Source organism: Cnephaeus nilssonii, assembly GCF_951640355.1.
Source record: "Cnephaeus nilssonii genome assembly, chromosome: 12".
NCBI lineage: Eukaryota > Metazoa > Chordata > Mammalia > Chiroptera > Vespertilionidae > Cnephaeus > Cnephaeus nilssonii.
The window spans coordinates 54,191,146-54,210,149 of record NC_137083.1 but is presented as its reverse complement, the minus strand read 5'-3'; the positions used below and the strand labels follow the sequence as shown (position 1 = coordinate 54,210,149).

Here is a 19,004-nt window from a genome sequence, read left to right as displayed (position 1 = left end):
AATTCTGTGTAACAAGAGACAAATTGAGCAGAAGACTCACTCGCTGATCTCACAAGAGAGGGAGGCGTGAGAAAAGACAAAGTTCCTTGAGAAACACCTTGCCTCTCTGTGAGAACTGCAGACCGCGTGCTAGCTGTACAGGGTGTTTTCTTGGCTGTCAACAAGTCTCCTCTTTCACCAAGTTAAAGGAAAAATGACAGCAAGGGAGTAACTCTATCAAGCCATTAACATCTGTTTCAGAGGGTCTCAGCACCCTTCTATTTATAAAAGAGGAGATACAGACTGAGCACCCACGTATGTCACAATCAGAGCCATAATGGGAAGGCATATATACTGTATTTCCATTTTCTTTTTATATATATATATATATATATATATATATATATATATATATATATATATTTATTAATTTCAGAGAGGGAAAGGGAAAGATAGAAACATCAATAATGAGAGAGAATCACTGATTGGCTTCGTCCTTCACGCCCCCCAGTGGGGATCGAGCCCACAACCTGGGCAAGTGCCCTGACCGGGAATCGAACCGTGACCTTCTGGTTCATAGGTTGATTTTAGAAGGAAATACAGAGCCATGCTGCCAGGGCTCTGTATTTCCTTCTAAAATCAATATCGGAGTTCTGACATAGACTTTGAGAAACTGATGGCCTTAAACTTCACATATGTTATATCTCACTCAAGATGGTTACCCACTTTCTGCATTTAAATTTAATAAACATATGAAATTCTCATCAAGTCATTCTCAAAGTTAAACCATTCATTAGCTTCCGATGCTCTTAGGGTCAAGTCTAAAATCTGCCGTGTGGCCATACTTTCCATCACGTGTCCCTTACTCTACATGCTGACTTGCTCTAGGGGGCAGATGAACCCCTATCTGCCTTTCCTTGGGAACGCTCTCCAGCTGGGTTAGGTGTCCACAGGACCTCTTCTTTTCTTCCACAGCAGCTGCACATGCCATCGTTTTATTAATTATGTGAAATAATTGGGGAGGGGAGGGCATGTCTAACTTGTTTACCACTGTGTCCCCAACATCTAGCATATAGCAGGTACTCAAAAATATTTGTTGACTGCCCAGGAGGGTGTGGTTCAGTTGCTTGAGCATCACCCCATGCACCGAAAGGTTGCTGGTTTGATTCCTAGTCAGGGCATATGCCCAGCTTGCAGGCTCAAATCCCAGTCGGGGGCGTGCGGGAGGCAGCCGACCGATGTTTCTCTCTCACATAGATGTTTCTCTCTCTCTCCCTCTCCCTTCATGTCTCTCTAAATCAAAAAAGACATTAAAAAATCAATTTAAAATATTTGTTGACGGACTAATTGGCTTCTTGCTTTTTTGAGGTGTGCGTGTATGATTTTAATCTTAGCTGTATGAACTGAGCCCACTTTGAACCTTGATAAACTATTACATGTTCCTTGAAGACGAGAGACTTTGCTTTTTTGTTGGTTTTGTTTCTAAGAACTGCATGAAGGAGGTTAGGAGCAAACAGAAAGAGCTGAAACGACTTCATGTGAGGACAGGCCTGTGTGACTTCAGTCCCCAGGTGACCCAGCATGGCCTGAGACGGAGAGGCCTCCGCTCCCATCTTTTATTAGCACCTCTTCGTGGCAATGGAGGCTACTTCATGTGGCTTCTATGGGATGAACAAGGTCAGAAAGAGCCACAGCCAGAACTGAGTAATAATGGTGGACAATGTAGCCAACAGGTGGTGTAGCTTGCAATTGTGTATGAGATCAAAGAGTCTCAGAGAATTAAGGTGTTTCAGGAAAAAGGGAAGTTTTCTCTTCCGAAAACGGAAGACAGGAGCAGGACTAAGGTGCGGCAATCAGTTCCCAAGTCAACTTACCCCTCTAATTTGGGCACTTAAGGCAGGTGAGCTTATTTTCTCTCCAGGACTACGAAACTTTCGACTTTCTGGTTAATACAAAATAATCGCACAACCTCGTAACAGAAGCAATGCACAGCCCGCGTTGTGACCTACGAGCCAGGCTTCTCTATTCCAGCACAAACCTTTTCCATAGGTGGCTTCAGGAGTCCCGTGCAAGATCCAGTCAAAATTATTCGCACAGATAGAATTTACGTGAGCGCGGTCTGTGGCACAAAACAGGTTTGTTTCGTGGACCTTCATCTCCATTTTTTTCCTAAAACAGGAAATGTGAAACTTAATTCTGAGAACATTCCTCTCCCACACCGGTTAACAACCTTAATGCCAACTAGAGTCTAATTGCCTTAACATTTCATTAGCGTTCGGAATGGAGCTACTTACATTAAGAAAACAGCTTTAGAAAACAAAGTGGGTGAAAACTTTTAAATGACAGACACGTGAAATCATTGGATTACAAAACTAACGCTGAAAGAGAGAAGCACCAGTGTACACAATGAAAACTAGAGATCGAAGGAACTGCTGACTGCTAAAAGAAACCAGTGACTACACATCTTCAAGGACAGGCCTCAACTCAGCCCTTTAAACTCTTTGTGAAGAAACTTGGTCACATGGCCACCAACCTTTGAAAGGAATCCCAGAGCCGTGGATTCTTGAGCTTCTTGATCTTTTCAATCTTGACGTGTTTCATCGTCGATCTAAAATACCCACTTACTCTGGCATATTCCGAGCAATAGCTATTGATCTCTGACAACTGAAAAAAAATTTTACATGTAAAAATGTGAAACAGGACACATTTAAAGCATGCTGTGGCCACATATGTGGCCCCCTGTGCCATTGAGTATCCTTGCCAGGCCTCTGACAGCAGGTGGGATAAGCTGGTTTAGGTTGCCCTGTCTGGCAGTTTATTCCAGCGATGAACTAACTAGTTGGCACTGTTCAGGCTGACATGGCTAACGAAGCATTATGCCTAGAGGCAAAGGGAGACCCCCAAGGTGCCTGCGTTAGTCCAGTGACCTGGCGAGTTCAGGGCCATCGAGGGTGTCCTTGCAGCCCGAGCAAAGCAGCCCGGACCCCGAGCTTGAGCATGATGCGCAGGCTCAACGACCGACCGAGGAAGTCGTGCCCCAGCCGCACCCGGTGACGTGCTGAGGCACAGTTTGTGTGTCTCCCCTTGAAACCAGCTTTTGAACGCCAACTAATGGACAAGTCACTTTCACTCTCTGAGTTCCAGTTTTCTCGCCCATAAAGTAAGGTACTGGCATCTATCTCACAGGGTGGTCAGAGGGTCTGCCCCAGGGAGATCCTGTGTGGCAGGACTCTGGAGACAAGGCTCCCGGTACAGGGCAGTCGTCCCTGGGAAAGTGACATGATCACCATGGAGCCACCCACCTTTCAATCTTGACCCCAGAGTTTTACAGAAGCGATTCGTTCTTTCATTCAAACAAATACACACATTTGTAGCCAAGTGCTTTCCCCCACCTTCGCACAGCCACCCACTGAGAAGTAAAAACCAAGTACCTCATATCCATTCAGTGGTGAGGAGGGAGGCTCCTGCTGAGGAAGAAATATCGAGATACCAGGCTCTGGCAGGGTCTGTGCCGGCTGATGGCTACGAAGAAGAGAGAGGAAGAATTCACTTGCCCCCTGTCCCATGGGCCCAAGTACTTTCTGTCCTTAACTTCCAGCCACTAAGCAAAGATTTCTCAGATAATCTTCTCCTTGTATTTTTATTTGGACTACATCCCTGCATATTTCTGATACAGATGTACCAGCAATCATGCTTTTTGAAAAATGCAGAAATTATTCCAACTTTGGTAAATTAATTAAATGCTATTTTCCCATTCACTTAAAGTGTAAAAAAGCATTGATTCTCTTGGTTTTATATTTTTTGCCAAAAGCCAGCATTGTATTCCAAAAGAGGCAAGTCATTTCATAAAGTAAGAAACTAAAACTTAATTCCACCATTATTAAGAAACTAAAACACTCATGCTAATTTTTAACCACTTAAAAGTCTAGACTATTAAAAAACAAGCAAACCATTTTCCAGTTCATATATGATTCAAGGCCAAAATACTGAATTTTAAAAGGAAGCAAAACAGAAATTGAAAAATTACTCATAAATATCCAACCAAGTGACATTTTGTCTTTTACTGAAGGGGGAGGCCGGGGGAGAAGCAGCTTCTTAAAGGGCTAAAACGAACATAAGAGACGGCACTCCTGGAAGGATTTCAAATCAGGACACAATGGTAGGAGGCACCACCTCAACTTTAGTCGGCACTTAGGTCGTCTTAAATGCAAAGCACGTGGGACGGGGAAGGAAGAACACACACACACACACACACACACTCAACTTTTCACGTCCTCCTCGCTGGTTTGACAGTTAACTGCTTTTCTCTTTCAAATTCCTCCTCTCATTGCTGTTCCCTTTCCAACTCTTCTTTCTGCCTCTTCTGCTGCAGTTTAAGTGCTCTTTTTCTCTTTTTTTAAACTTTGATGTCTTTTTGTGAAGCACCAGCATTTCCTTCCTTATATTTACCAACTTGGCATGATAGTGTTTGGCTTCAGTGAACAAAGCATTAATATCCCAACAAAGAGTAACATTCTTTAAATTTTGAAATCTCTCTTGTTCTCGTGTGTCAAATAATACACCTTGGTTCTGTGTGAGTCCCTGGAGGGCTTGCTCTGATCTCTGCAGATCCAGCAGGAAGCGAGAAAGCAATCCTTCTGCCAGTTGCTCCACAGCGTTGTCTTCTACAGTCAGGTCCTCTATTAACCCTTCATCTGGAGAAGGGTCACTTAAACCCGGCTCCGCTCCCGGGCCCCCAGACTGTTGGGTGGCCCCACCAGGACCCTGTCCAACCTCCGCAGCCCAGGGACACTCATGAATCAGCACTGATTCTTTTATATATATATATATTTTATTGATTTCAGAGAGGAAGAGAGAGAGGGAGAGGGAGATAGAAACATCAATGATGAGAGAGAATCATAGACCGGCTGCCTCCTACACGCCCCCAACTGGGACTCAAGCCCGCAACCCGGGCATGTGCCCTTGACCAGAATTGAACCCGGGTCCCTTCAGTCATCAGACCGACGCTCTATCCACTGAGCCAAACCAGCTAGGGCTCTTTTTTATAGTTCTGCTCAACTTTCTAAAGTCCTAATTTGTTAGCATTAAGTAAATGTGTCCTCCAGCTTCTTTGTCAAATGATAAACATGTAAGGATATTAAAGGTACAGGGCAAAGAATCCGGCTGCCTATGAACTGTATTTTAGGGTAACCATGCATGAGAAAAAGTCTTCTTTATAGACAAATCACAGCTATTAATTACAGAAGAACTGAGAGAATTAGAAAAACACCATTTTGTAGCCCCTCAGGAAATAACAGATCTAAACAAAGACCTTCAATAGCTACTAAAACCATAAAGTAGGAGATCAGATAAAGAATGTTATAATGGAGGGACCAGATTGAAATGACGAACCCACACTCCCATCTTCATCACTTAAGAGAGGGCAATCAGACATTATGGACCTCTTCATAATACGTGACAATAAGTAGAAAGCACCACTTATAAAATACTAGAGGCCTGGTGCATTAATTCGTACACGGTTGGGGTCCAGCTGGCTGGGGGGAGGGGCTGCGGGTGGTTGGCCAGCCAGCCCCGCCCCCTGGTTGAACTCCCGATTGAACTCAGTCAAGGGGACAATTTGCGTATTAGCCTTTTATTATATAAGATTCTTGACCAAAAAGGGAACCTGGCCTAGCCAGTGTGGCTCAGTGATTAAGAGTTGACCCATGCACCAGAGGTTGCTGGGTCGATTCCCGGTCAGGACACATGCCCAGTTTGCCGGCTTGAACCCCATTAGGGGATGTGCAGGAGGCAGCCAATCAATGATTCTCTCTTATCATTGATGTTTCTATCTCTCTTTCCCTCTCTCATCCTCTGAAATCAATAAAGATATATTTAAAAAAAAAACACTAAAAAAAAATGTTTTTAAGGGGACCTGAATCTAATCAGTCCTCTAAATCTAACCATTAATTCACAGAATTACACACAACCCCATGAGGATACAATTCACTATATTTTGAATTTGGAAGATTCTCTACAACAAATCACCTGGTTTCTTAAAAAAAAAAAAAAAAAAAAAAAAAAAGTGGCCTTGGACAGGTGGCTCAGTTGGTTGGAGCATCGTCCTGTAGACCAAAAAGGTTGCAGATTCGATCCCCGGGTAAGGTTTAACAGAAAGGTCGAGGAGGAGACACTGTAGTAGATTAATATAGGCTTAAGAGACAAATCTAGAAAAGGATATTTTCATATGATGTTTGTTTTGTTGTTGTTTTTTTGTTTGTTTGTTTGGTTTTTATTAATCCTCACCCAAGGGTATTTTTTCCATTGATTTTTAGAGAGAGTGGAAAGGAGGGGGAGAGGCAGAGAGGAAAACATTGATATAAGAGAGAGACATCAATTGGTTGCCTCCCATACTTGCCCTGACCAGGGCCAGGGATTAAGCTTGCAATCTAGGTATGTCACTAATCATTGGAATCCAACCTGGAACCCTTCAGTCCTTGGGCTGATGCTCTATCCTCTGAGCCAAATCAGCTAGGGCATTCATACCATGTTTTGATACAAATTGGAATATATCAACTCATTTTTTAGACAATGGGGAAAAATAGAACATGAACTAGATCAGGCGTCCTCAAACTACGGCCCGCGGGCCACATGCGGGTGTTTTTGCCGTTTTGTTTTTTTACTTCAAAATAAGATATGTGCAGTGTGCATAGGAATTTGTTCATAGTTTTTTTTAAACTATAGTCCGGCCCTCCAACGGTCTGAGGGACAGTGAACTGGCCCCCTGTTTAAAAAGTTTGAGGACCCCTGAACTAGATAGATATTAGATAATATTAAGGACTCATTGTCAATTTTGCTAGGTGGGTTAATGGCATTATGTAATGTTTTTAAAACAGACACACCTGAAGTATTTACAGTGAAATGATAGGATGTGTGAAATTTACATGATATTTCAACAAAAGAAAAACTGAGATGATGGTGGAGATAGATGAAACAAGAATGATAAAATATTGACACTCATTGAAGTTGGGTTTCTCCATATACCCCCCAATAACACATTGGAATATATTGTACAATTTTCTCTACTTTAACTTTGAAATTTTTCATAATGAAAAAAATTGAAATCTTCCCATTTGTAACAGCACGGACCTAGAGGGTATTATGAAACTGAAATAAGTCAGTCAGTGAAAGACAAATACCATATGATTTCACTTATATGTGGAATCTAAAGAACAAAATAAATAGACAAACAAAATTGAAACAGACTCATAGTAGACACAGAGAGCAGACGGATGGTTGCCAGAAGGGAGGAGGGTTGGGGGGCTGGATGATAAAGGTGAAGGGATAGATACGTACAGATTGGGCCAAGCCAGTGTGGCTCAGTGGTTGAGCATTGATCTATGAACCATGAGGTCACAGTTTGATTCTCGGTCAGGGCACATGCCCGGGTTGCAGGCTCGATCCCCAGTGTGGGGTGTGCAGGAGGCAGCTGATCAAAGATTCTCTCTCATCATTGATGTTTCTATCTTTCTCTCCCTCTCCCTTCCTCTCTGAAATCAATAATAAGTACAGATTGGTAGTTATGAAATAGTCACTAGGGATGTAAAGTACAGCATAGAGAACATAGTCAATATTGTAATAACTGTGTATGGTGCCAGGTGGGGACTGGAAATATCAAGGGGAAGACTTTGTAAAGTATAGGATTATCTAACCACTATGCTGTACACCTGAAACTAACACAAAATAATATTAAGTGTAAACTGTAATTGAAAAATAAAATTTTAAGTCATTTCAGAAAAAAAAAAAAAGAAATTCAGAGAAAATTAGGCAGTAGTGGCAGAAAGTAAAGCTAAAGGAATATGAAGACTGAAATTCTGAGGTTAAAATGGTCTGGCACTAGCCAGAGAAAAGTATTTGGAAATCCGATGTGGTTCCGTTTACTGGGCTTCATCCCATACACCAAAAGGCTACAGGTTCAATTCCCGGTCAGGGCACGTGCCCGGGTTGCAGGCTCAGTCCCTGGTAGGGGAAGTGCAGGAGGCAGCTGATTAATGTTCTGCTCTCACATCGATGTTTCTTTCTCTGTCCCTCTCTCTTCCTCTCTCTCTAAAAATCAATAAGAAAACTTAAAAAAAAAGAGTCAGGACTGTTAACCTGGTCACAAGTACAGGTATAGGCAAGGACCTGTGAGCCAGGCTGCTCAGGTTCTACAGCAGAATTGGAACCGACTCCCACTCCGGAGGCCCTGACAGAGCTCAGTTCTCCCCATCCTTGAACTCTTGTAAAATGTTTTCCTTATGACACCATGTTTATTCTTTAACTAATTCCCTCTCTCACGAAATATCTTAATTCCTACCACCAAAAGAACCTAATTAGAACACTCTGATTTTGCACCCACCTTGAAATCTGTTATTTTGTTTGTTTGTTTTGTCTTGTTTTAAATATATTTTTATTGATTTCAGAGAGGAAGGGAGAGGGAGAGAAGAGATAGAAATATCAATGATGAGAGAGAATCGCCAATTGGCTGCCTCCCACACACCCCCTACTGGAGACTGAGCCAGCAACCCAGGTATGTGCCCTGACCGGGAATTTAACTGAGACCTCATGGTTCATGGGTTGACGCTCAACCACTGAGGACACCAGCCAGGCTTGAAATCTGTTTTACATAATCACACATCACTCTGAAAAAAAAAAAATCCAACTCCAAAAATGTTCATGGATAATGTAGATTTTACTGAGTTTCATGAGCACACAGAGAAGGGTTACATTGAATCCCCCACAGCAAAATTTCCTTTAAAAATCCCCTTTGTCAGACAACTTTTTCTTTCTCCAAATCCCCTTGCTCAGCTCCCTCAACCCTTTTTTCTTTCCATTTCTTCCACGGCCTCCCACCTTTATAAATTCTCTCAGCAAAACTAAGGAGACACACAAGAACCCACAGCAAACAACACTCAGCACTTTCGATCCTTTTCTAGGCACACCCCAGTAACCCAGCCATTCCCAACTACAGAAGCAGAGCCCCAGGGTAGTGAAGAGATTTGCCCAAAGTCCCCTATAAGTTAGAGATAGATTTCCTACACTAGTCTTCTTCCCATCACACGGCGCAGCTTCAAAACACCTCACTCACAGGCAACGCAAAAGGGAGCTGCAATGGAATGCAAGCAGGAACGTCAAGACCACAGGCTCCAGCCCCAGACGGTGTGGCTCAGTGGTTGAGCATCGATCCATGAACCAAGAGGTCACCAGTTCGATTCCCAGTCGTGTCTATCTCTCTATCCCTCTCCCTTCCTCTCTCTCCCTCTAAAACCAATAAAAACATATCTTAAAAAAAGAAGAAAACAGGCTCCAAATGCGAGTGGGTCGATGGGATCAGTGCGTGACCGCCTCAAACATCTGCCAGCAAGCACTGCCTCACAACACTTACTCTGGCCCACTTTTCATCTGCGCCACTTCCCGGGCAGACACAAATGTTGGTCTTCTGACGACATCCTTTTGGGTCTTGGAAATTATGTTTGTCTGCATCATCCCTTTATACAGAAAAAAAGAAAACCAATAAGAATTAAGGGTTAATCCTAGAAAATGATTTATTGTTACTTTTCAGAGGCTAGTAAAACAGCAAATATTCATGTCTGACCAGTATATGTATAAAAAAGAGAAAAGCCTTTTGGATGGAAATTGCTCATAATAAAAACTTGTAAACTTCACTGCCCTTTTTATAAGACCCAGAAAACAAAGAGGTGAATAGCTTTTAGCAATGAATCTAATCTTAGCAATAAATCAAAGTCAGGTGGTAAAGAAGAGAGCTAGGGTAGCCAGATAACAAGACATCATCCATGTAAGCTGCCCTAAACCTGGCATTAATGATGCTATATCATTACACAACATAATTATATATTTTGAAGGTTTTTTTCTACATCAAGTGTGAAATGTCATTTTCAATTCATGCATGTTGTAGACCTAGATCCAAGCTTTAACCAGAGTGATTGCGTTGAAGAGGAAATCCTTGTATATTGCTACGATGATTTTCTTTTCTTATAAACATGCACTGCCCATGTGATACAGCAATCCCACTCCTTGGAATTTACCCAAGAGAAATGACATCCTGTATCTACACAAAGACTTGCAGTTGAATGTTCCCAGTAGCCACCCAAATACCCATCAAGAGGTGAATGGATAAACACACCATGATAGATCTTGACAATGGAATACTACTCAGCAATGAAAAGGGAAGAACTACTATACCTGCAACAATATAGCTAAATCTGAAAGACATTATTGTGAGTGAAAGAAGCCAGCTGTAGACAGAGCACACACTAAAAGATTCTCTTGATAGGAAGTTTCAGAATAGATCAAACAAATCGATAGTGTCAGAAAGCAAAGCAGTTGGAGGCAGGGGAAGACTCATGGCAAAAAGGCATGAGGTAACTTTTTGGATTGTTGAGACAGTTCTCTATCTTTTTTTAAAAATATATATATTTTATTGATTTTCACAGAGAGAAAGGGAGAGGGGAAGAGAGCTAGAAACATCGATGAGAGAGAAACACCGATCAGCTGCCTCCCACACACCTCCCACTGGGAATGTGCCGCCGCAACCAAGGTACATGCCCTTGACCAGAATCGAACCTGGGACCCCTCAGTCCACAGGCCGACGCTCTATGCACTGAGCCAAACCGGTCAGGGCGACAGTTCTCTATCTTGATGAGGATAGAAGTTGCATGCATTTGTCAACATTCATCCAATGGCAGACTCAAAATGCATGCATTTCATTGTGGCAATTATGACTCAGTATAGTTGATGTAAAATGAAACAAACATACAGAACAACAAAAAGAGCAAACAGGGCAAATCAGATCATGTCACAACCTTCTCCTGATTTCCAGCTCATAAAACATCCAAGTTTCTATGCCCGCTCTCGTCTCTTACAGACCTTCTTGCTGTTCTTTGAAACCTCAGGCTTGTCTACGGCGTACAGCTTAAGTGCTAGTCTTCCCTCTCCTGGTGGGCTGCACCCTCCCTTTCAAAGTTTCCTCCTCCCATAAAAGCAGGCGCATCCCAACACTCCCCCATTCTCTCGCTGCTTCACCACACTGCTTCTTTTCCCCGTGGCCGTGAGCACTTTCTGAAAATGCACAGTTTGCCCACATCTACAACAGTGCCTGGCACGCAGCTGACGCTCCAATATCCGATTAATGAATGAGAGAATGTAAGAATAAGAAATAAGAGAAAAGGAGTCCGGACCCAGTAAATTGCTCTGAACTGCTTTCTCTGAAGCAAGTGAACAAAATTACTGATCATATTGCTCCAGACAACTTTTACAAACTCTAAATGATAGACTACCAACCAAGGGGGGGAAATGTTTAAGCCATTTTTCATTTCATCATCCAACAGAAGAGATTTTTATTTATCTCTATTGCCTTCTAGTCTTGGTCCCATTACATACATTGCTGCACTAGCATGCACATTACATTTTAAAAAATCTTTTCCATTTTTTGCACTACTATTTTTAATACTTTAAACAATAAAAATAAATAAAAATCTTTTCCATTTTAGATTCTTTAACATACAAATAGAAAAGTGCAGAAACAGAAATTGGGGGTCCTGCCTTTTTCATTTAACAATACCAGATTTTGCTTTTACTACAGTTTTCATAATCAGAATTTTAACAAGTACCCATTACTCCACTAATATGTAATGCCCCAATTTGTTCAGCCACTTCTTGTTTTAGTTCTTTAGATAAGGCTGCAATAAAGATCTTCTTGCCTATAGCTTTATCTTTTTCTTCCAATGACTTATTTCCTTAGAAAAATTCCTGAGTGCTCACTTCAGTAGCACACATACAAAAATTGGAACAATACAGAAAAGATTAGCATGGCCCTGTGCAAGGATGACACAGAAATTCGTGAAGTGCTTCATATTAAAAAAAAAAGAGCCCAGCCGGTGTGGTTCAGTGGTGGTTGAGCATCGACCCATGAATCAGAAGGTCACGGTTTGATTCCCAGTCAGGGCACATGCCAGGATGTGGGCTCAATCCCCATGGGGGGGGGGGGGGGCGTGCAGGAGGCAGCCAATGATTCTCTCTCCTCATTGATGTTTCTATCTCTCTCTCCCTCTCTCTCTAAAAATCAATAGAAATATTTAAAAATAAAGAAAGAAATATTCCTGCCCTAACCGGTTTGGCTCAATGGATAGAGCGTCAGCCTGTGGACTGAAGGGTCCCAGGTTCGATTCTGGTCAAGGGCATGTACCTTGGTTGCGGGCACATCCCCTTGTAGGAGGCAGCTGAATCGATGTTTCTCTCTCATTTATATTTCTAACTCTCTATCCCTCTCCCTCTCCATTCCTCTCTGTAAAAAATCAATAAAATATATTTTTAAAAAGAAAGAAAAGAAAGAAATATTCCTGAGAAGATGAAAAACCAAGCACATTTTACTATTACTTAATATGTATTGCCAGGTTGTTTTTCAAAAATGTTGGTATAATAGGTCCTTCAAAGCTACACTATTAATTAGTACAGAGTCCAAATCTCAGGTACCACCGGGGCATTTTGAGGACTTGAGCAAGTCTCCTCTACCTCTTTCAGAGCACCTGCAGGGCAGGCCCTGAAGGACCGAGCATGTGACCATCCGCAGGGAGTGTCCCGAGGGTGCAGCTGATGGGCCCGCACGTTCACAGGGAGGGCAGCGCGGCCCTGATTTCTTACTAAAAACACAGACAGAGGGGTAGAAGCCGACCAGAAGACCTTGCCACGGTGGCTCAGATAAGCACAGCAGAAGGCAGCTCTTTAGAAAACGTGATGGATGAAACCAAACAGTGACCTAGAGGATGAGGCCTGAGAGGATCAGCAAGGTTCTACGACCCTAAAGACACCCACAGGCCCAGGTCTCCACTGTCGTCATCAGCCCCTGAAAATTATGCCTCAGCTGGGAAGCAGCATGCCCAGAATCTGAAACTTAGAATGGTGAAGCTGGAAGTAACCCCCAGAAACCACTTAGCCCAATGCCCCCCATTGGACAGATGAGAGAACTGAGGCCTAGAGAGGCCAGGGGCTGTTCCCGGGGTTACATAGCTACTGTATGTCAGAGCCAAGACTAGAGCATGGGTCTTCTGACGGCCCCTGGCTTCCACGCCCCCCCCCACACTGCTGGTCTTGTGAAAAGAACCCTGAACCCACATCCTCTCGGCTCCCACCCTGCAGGTCCACTCGTGCCCATTCCAGCGACGGGCACCACTGCCAAACGCAGACTCTTACCTTGGAAACTCAGCTCGAAGTTCTCAGAACCCGCTTGAAACGGCACAATGCCCCTCGGAGTGCAGAGGAAGACAGACTCCAGGTATGAGGAATCGATGCTCGAAATTTGCTGATTGTCTCCCTAATTAAAAAAAAAAAAATTAAAGACTTCATGGTAGGCTTTTAAGTAATCTCTACCACTGTATCTTCCGTAATTTTATTTTAGCCCTGGGATTTAAAGAGGGGTTGTCTTGCCTCCCAGACCAGATCATAAAGGCTCCCCTTTTATGGTTTTCTCCATCCCAGGACCGGGAGAGAACAGTCTACCCTGTAGGAACTACACTTGGTGGAGGCCGTAAAAATATAGCTCTTTGCAATAATCTTTTTTTAAGTATATTTTTATATTTAAAAATATAAAAGAGGAAGGAAGAGGGAGAGAGAGAGTGAAACATCAACGATGAGAGAGAATCATTGATCGGCTGCCTCCTGCACGCCCCACACAGGGGAATGAGCCTGCAAACCCAGGCATGTGCCCTTGACCGGAATTGAACCTGGGACCCTTCAGTCCGCAGGCCAAAACTCTATCTACTGGGCCAAACCCACTAGGGCTGCAATCATCTTTTTACACCTTCCAAGTGTACCAAGCAACTCAGACCCAACGTACGGACATCGTGTCTGCCTGCTAACAGACCCCAGCACGCTAGCATGAAGGAGACCCTGGTGGCTCCGTTAGCCCATCACACGAGAAAGCAGGTAAAGCTCCGGTGGGTGCACTGCTGTCCAAACGTAAGTGACCCACCGCTCCTGCTCTGTATTTGCTCACCTGAACCCGAGGAAGCAAATACAATGGACTAAGTCTCTAGTTAGTCCACAACACTGGAATTTACCACTGACAGAGACTATAATGAAAGGGACTAGAAATACCCCTGAAATATAAAGACATACTCTCAGGCCTCAAGACATTTATGAAGGGCCTGAAATCAGAATGGTGGGTAAAGGGAAGCATGTCGGCTCTAGCAAGGAGGCAGGCCAGGCCACCGTTCCACTGTCCCCATCTATGGCAGGGGTGGCAGCCTGTTGGGAGCCGCCCATTGCCTTCACTGGCAGAGAGGTGTGGACAAGGAACCCGGAAGGCTGGTCAACCTTGAGGCTCTGGCAAGGGTCAGAGCCAAGCACCCACTGTCCGGTGGAGACCCACGGAGCTGAAGCAACTTCCACCTTTTAGTCTAATGTAAATCCTTGCTGCTGGGCTATCATCCAGCTATTTCTGGAATTGCCTGCCTAAGGGCTATGGGTGTACCCCAGACCTGAATAAAAAGGATGGCAAGGCCAGAGCAAAGCTGAGTCCTCTCTTGGGCTTCCGACTGGCCCCCGATTCCCAAATTAATATTTTCTTGTCTAGTCTCTTTCATTTGCGTGTGGCCTCCTCCAGAGCCCGAACCCTGAACCTGAACCCTGAACCACGCGGGACGTGGGAGGGCACGCTCACAGCAGCCCACCGGCAGACTCCGCCTGTAAGCCCCTATTAGCAGATATTGTACTCTTCACTTCTGACTGGTTCTTTCTTATGGTTTTTATGTCCTGTTTAATGCTTACTATCTCTTTCAGGTTCTCACTGAGATCACCCATTCTTCCCACCTTTAATCTCTGGAAACCTGATGTCATTAAAAGGCAAATATTCCCCAACGCTTTTCCCTTAGCTTACTGAAAACTTCACTTATTTGACATAAGAACCATTGAGACCTATAGTTCATTTTAACCAAAGCTAATTAACTTGACTTTGTAATTTCCATTTCCACAGGCACCTCACAGAGTCACTTTTAAGAAACTGCACTTTGCCCTACCGGTCGTGGCTCAGTGGATCGTGTCGGCCTGCGGACTGAAGGGTCCCAGGTTCGATTCTGGTCAAGGGCATATGCCCAGATTGTGGGTTAGATTCCCCAGTAGGGGTCGTGCAGGAGGCAGCCGATCAATGATTCTCTCTCATCACTGATGTTTCTCTCTCTCCCTTCCTCTCTGAAATCAATAAAAATATATATTTTTTAAAAAGAAACTGCACGTTGACATCATCCTTGGCTTGATCATCAGAACCTGTACAAAGCTCAATGTCAAAGGAGATTTCACCCCAAGGTGCTCAAGGCCAGCGCAGCAGAGAGGGGACAAAGGAAGGGGTCAAGACACCAAGCTCTGAGCCCCTACCCTACTCCCCAGGGCCGCTCTGTTACTCCTGTGCTCCCTGGGGTTCCGGGAAAGGTTGTTGATAACCTGTGCCAGAGGCTAGGACAGCTGGGAAGCCCTGGGCTGTGGAGAACCTCTGGCCACGGCACTCCCGGTCCCTTCTACCCGGCCCCAGGCAGATGCTTTCCTCAGGCCCCTTTAACAGCGAAAGCGGTGCTTCCCCTGAGGAACCGGTGTGCTCTCCCCAAACAGACACAGGATCCTGTGGCAGCTTGTCTCTCGGTTTGCTTTGGCAGCCAGACAGCTCCGGGCCAGATTCACGCTCATCCACTTCTCACTGTGTCGAACCTTACGCGGGTGTTCCTGTGCCCGTTTCGTCTTTGGCTTTAACTTAATCTCATGCTTTTTTTTTTTTTAATCTCTTTCTCATCACTCTGTTTTCATTGGCTGCTTCAGTATGCTCCCTCTCTCTCTTTCTCTAAAAATATATTTATTGATTTCCGAGAGGAAAGGAGAGGGAGAGAGAGAGATAGAAACATCGATGATGAGAGAGAATCATTGATCGGCTGCCTTCTGCACACCCCACCCTGGGGATCGAACCCATAACCCCGGCATGTGCCCTGACTGGGATTCGAACCATGACCTCCTGGTTCATAGGTCGATGCTCAACCACTGAGCTACGTCAGCCGGGCTGGGCTCTCTTTCTCTCTTTTTAATCCTATGAATCAAAAAGAGGAAGGGACACTAGTGTGGAGAGCGGCTACAGTGTTTGGACAGGTTCAAGCCTCGGACTAATGAGAGGGCACAGTCCTCTCGTGGCCACGTGCAAGTCCCAGCTTGGAGGGCAGAGCCCTCCCAGCACAATTATAGCCAACAGCTGTAGTTGTGAGCTTCAACCCATGGTCCGGACACGTGGCCCCACGTGCCTAAGTGATATAGGCTGCGAGTAAACAAAGCTTGATCAGGTGCATGTAATTGCGTAGGATCGAAACCCACGAGAAAGTTATAAACATCTTGACCACGCCCTTACTTTGCCTCGTGGCATCGGCTATAAAATACAGACACGGCTTGTAGTCCATGTAGCTATCTCTCCATCAGAGAGGCAGTGTCCCACCGAGACCCAGGTTGCATTCTCTCGTCTGTCTTTTCTCAATCCTTCACCGCCCCCTCTCAGGGTCGCTGAACCTGGCTGAGCTGGCGTGGCACATAAGGCGCCCTGGGGCTGAGTATGCCATGGCCGTGCCGGCTCGCCACACACTAGAGAGAAGCTCTGCTTATCTAAATGTGTACCCCAATTAGCATGTCCCTGTGTGGGTGCGCCCCAAATGCTCCAGGTCCAGCTTTTCAAGTTCGTCTGAATTCAGACTGGGAGCCCTAGAGACCCTGTGTGTCAGCCTGCTGATTCTCCACTGTCCCTGTTTTCTGGCTGGTAGCCGTGATCTGTACAGCTATGACTAATACATAGAAAGCTATCTCAAGGTCCCACCCCAGTCCCTGATAGTGGGGATAGAGGGGCATGCAGCGGACTCACGTCTCAAGCGATTTCTTAAAAATAATATATGTCTTTGTTTATAATTGCAATCACAGTCCATGCCTGCGAAAACAATGCCAATACAGTTGGGTATACTGTAAAAAGCACCACTTCCTCCACATCCACTCTCCATGGGTGACCATGAAGGCGTCAAACATGTTAGTAATGGTTTCCCCCTGGAGTTGGCAAGTTTAAAACCACGCGCCTCCAGGGGAGGAACGGAACTCACCTTCTCCCCATACGGAACCCATCTGTGAGATCCACTCTTCCAATACCAAACCCATTTTGTGGTGAAGACAGAATTATCCGGCAGCGTGACAGACGAAGGTGTGGAGAGACGTCGGATGGGATTAAAACCACAAGTCATTTTCTGGAAATTGATTTTTAAATTTCCGAAAGGAATGCTGATAGGGGGGGAAAGTTTAAAGTTAATCAAAATGCTTCACTGACCTCTGTTTTCTACAATCCGGTCTTCCCTAACAAAAGCACAGAATTGTTATTTTAGAGCTGAAAGGGATCTTCAGCTAAAACACAGAGAGGTAATGTCACTTGCCTACCCCACATATTCAATAGTATCACAAAATCCATTCTTTCCTCAAAAACTATCCCAAATAAGACTGTGCCCACACACAAAAAAAACTGGTTCAGGGTTAGAAAGTGAGTTAGAAACTCAGGTCAGTTTTTTCAATTGTTTATCAAAACACCTTTTCGAGAAGCCAGCAAGGTCAACGTTATTTTCATAAAATATTAAGACATTACGTGCCTTTTTCACTTACGTATTCTCACAGGTGTACAGTAGAGTTTTCAAGAGGCCACATCATGTGTGATTTCAAAATAGATTTCCAAAAATATAAAACAATGTCATTCTTCTCAATGAATTTTTGTTTTGGAAAACGCTTATTTTTAGTTATACATATCTACAGGTATAGTTATGTGCATATAACTGTATAATTATATAAATATAGTTATATAAAATGTTATTTATATTAAAATGTAATGATTTTAACTTTTAAATGAATCAATAATTTGTCTGTTTTAATTTTTACTATGATAAAATGGATAGCTATAATACATATAATCAGAAGCTCTTTGGGATCCTCAAAACATTGTAAGTCTGTAGAGGGTTGGGTCCTGAGACCAAAATGCTTGAGAATTATTGCTCCAAGAAGCACCTCCTTGATCAGTGGTTGTCAACCAGGAATGATTTTGTCCCCAGGGGGACATTTGGCAATGTCTATAGACATTTTGGTTATCACAATTGACATCTAGTGGTTAAAGGCCAGCAATGCAGCTATACCAACCCCCTTCAAAAAAAATAATAATAATAATTACTATTATTATTATTATTATTATTATTATTATTATTTTCTGGCCAAAAAGTAAATAGTGCTAAGGTTAAGAAACCCTACTTCAAATTTATCTGGGGAGGGGGGCAAAATTCACCTACAAACAAGAAAATAGCTGATTCCACCCCCTAGTGGCCAAATGCAGCAACAGAATCTCCACCAAAAATTCACTAAACTTGCAGATGATGAAATGAGATTTTTTTCCCCCCAAAGAATTTTCTTATTAAACTAGGATGCATCTTATAAATATGTTCATATGTGGTATCACCTAATTCAGCCCTGACAGAATCAGAGATATCAGGGTATAAGAGAAAGAAAACAGCAAACAAAAAGGAAGTTATAAAATGCTAACATTTACAACAAAATTCTGCACTGGAACTATATGAAATTGCTCAAATCATATTCTAAAACTGTGAAATTAAACCAAAGGCTCTTTTGAGGTAATCATTTAGTACTTTTTGTAGTTCTTTCATAAGCTGACAGAAATATAAACCGGCCTTTGCATGGTGTTTATTTGCATGACACAATGACAAATATTAACTAAACTAATAACCGTGTCACTGTTTACTTTGCGTGAGTCAGCAAATATTCTCAGAATCCCTGGGATTATCCAGGCTCTGCGTGACTTCAAATCCACCCTTTTTTTTCCCCATTAACTCAGTAGGCGTTGGCTGTTTGTATCTAAAACTTGAACGGGATTCTGAAGGAAAATTGTGTCTTCTTCTCATAAGCCTAACACTATGCTTTCCTTTGATGATATTGTG

General features: G+C 43.5%; 1 protein-coding gene and 1 pseudogene across 3 annotated transcripts in view; both read right to left on the bottom strand.

Annotated features, from left to right (window-relative positions):
- ZC3HAV1 (zinc finger CCCH-type containing, antiviral 1) overlaps nucleotides 1–19,004 on the bottom strand; it is a 64,105-nt gene that overhangs the window by 7,191 nt on the left and 37,910 nt on the right. For both annotated transcript variants that reach the window (XM_079786813.1, XM_079786812.1), the window contains exons 7-12: nucleotides 17,124–17,298; nucleotides 13,207–13,327; nucleotides 9,383–9,485; nucleotides 3,411–3,501; nucleotides 2,513–2,643; nucleotides 2,018–2,148 (exon numbers count right to left, since the gene is read on the bottom strand). In XM_079786813.1, the coding sequence (XP_079642939.1) occupies nucleotides 2,018–2,148; nucleotides 2,513–2,643; nucleotides 3,411–3,501; nucleotides 9,383–9,485; nucleotides 13,207–13,327; nucleotides 17,124–17,298 (752 nt within the window). The remainder of the gene's footprint in view (nucleotides 1–2,017; nucleotides 2,149–2,512; nucleotides 2,644–3,410; nucleotides 3,502–9,382; nucleotides 9,486–13,206; nucleotides 13,328–17,123; nucleotides 17,299–19,004) is intronic.
- Nucleotides 3,512–7,705, bottom strand: LOC307108658 (biogenesis of lysosome-related organelles complex 1 subunit 6-like; annotated as a pseudogene). Its single transcript has one exon. The product of its transcript is annotated as a biogenesis of lysosome-related organelles complex 1 subunit 6-like (transcript).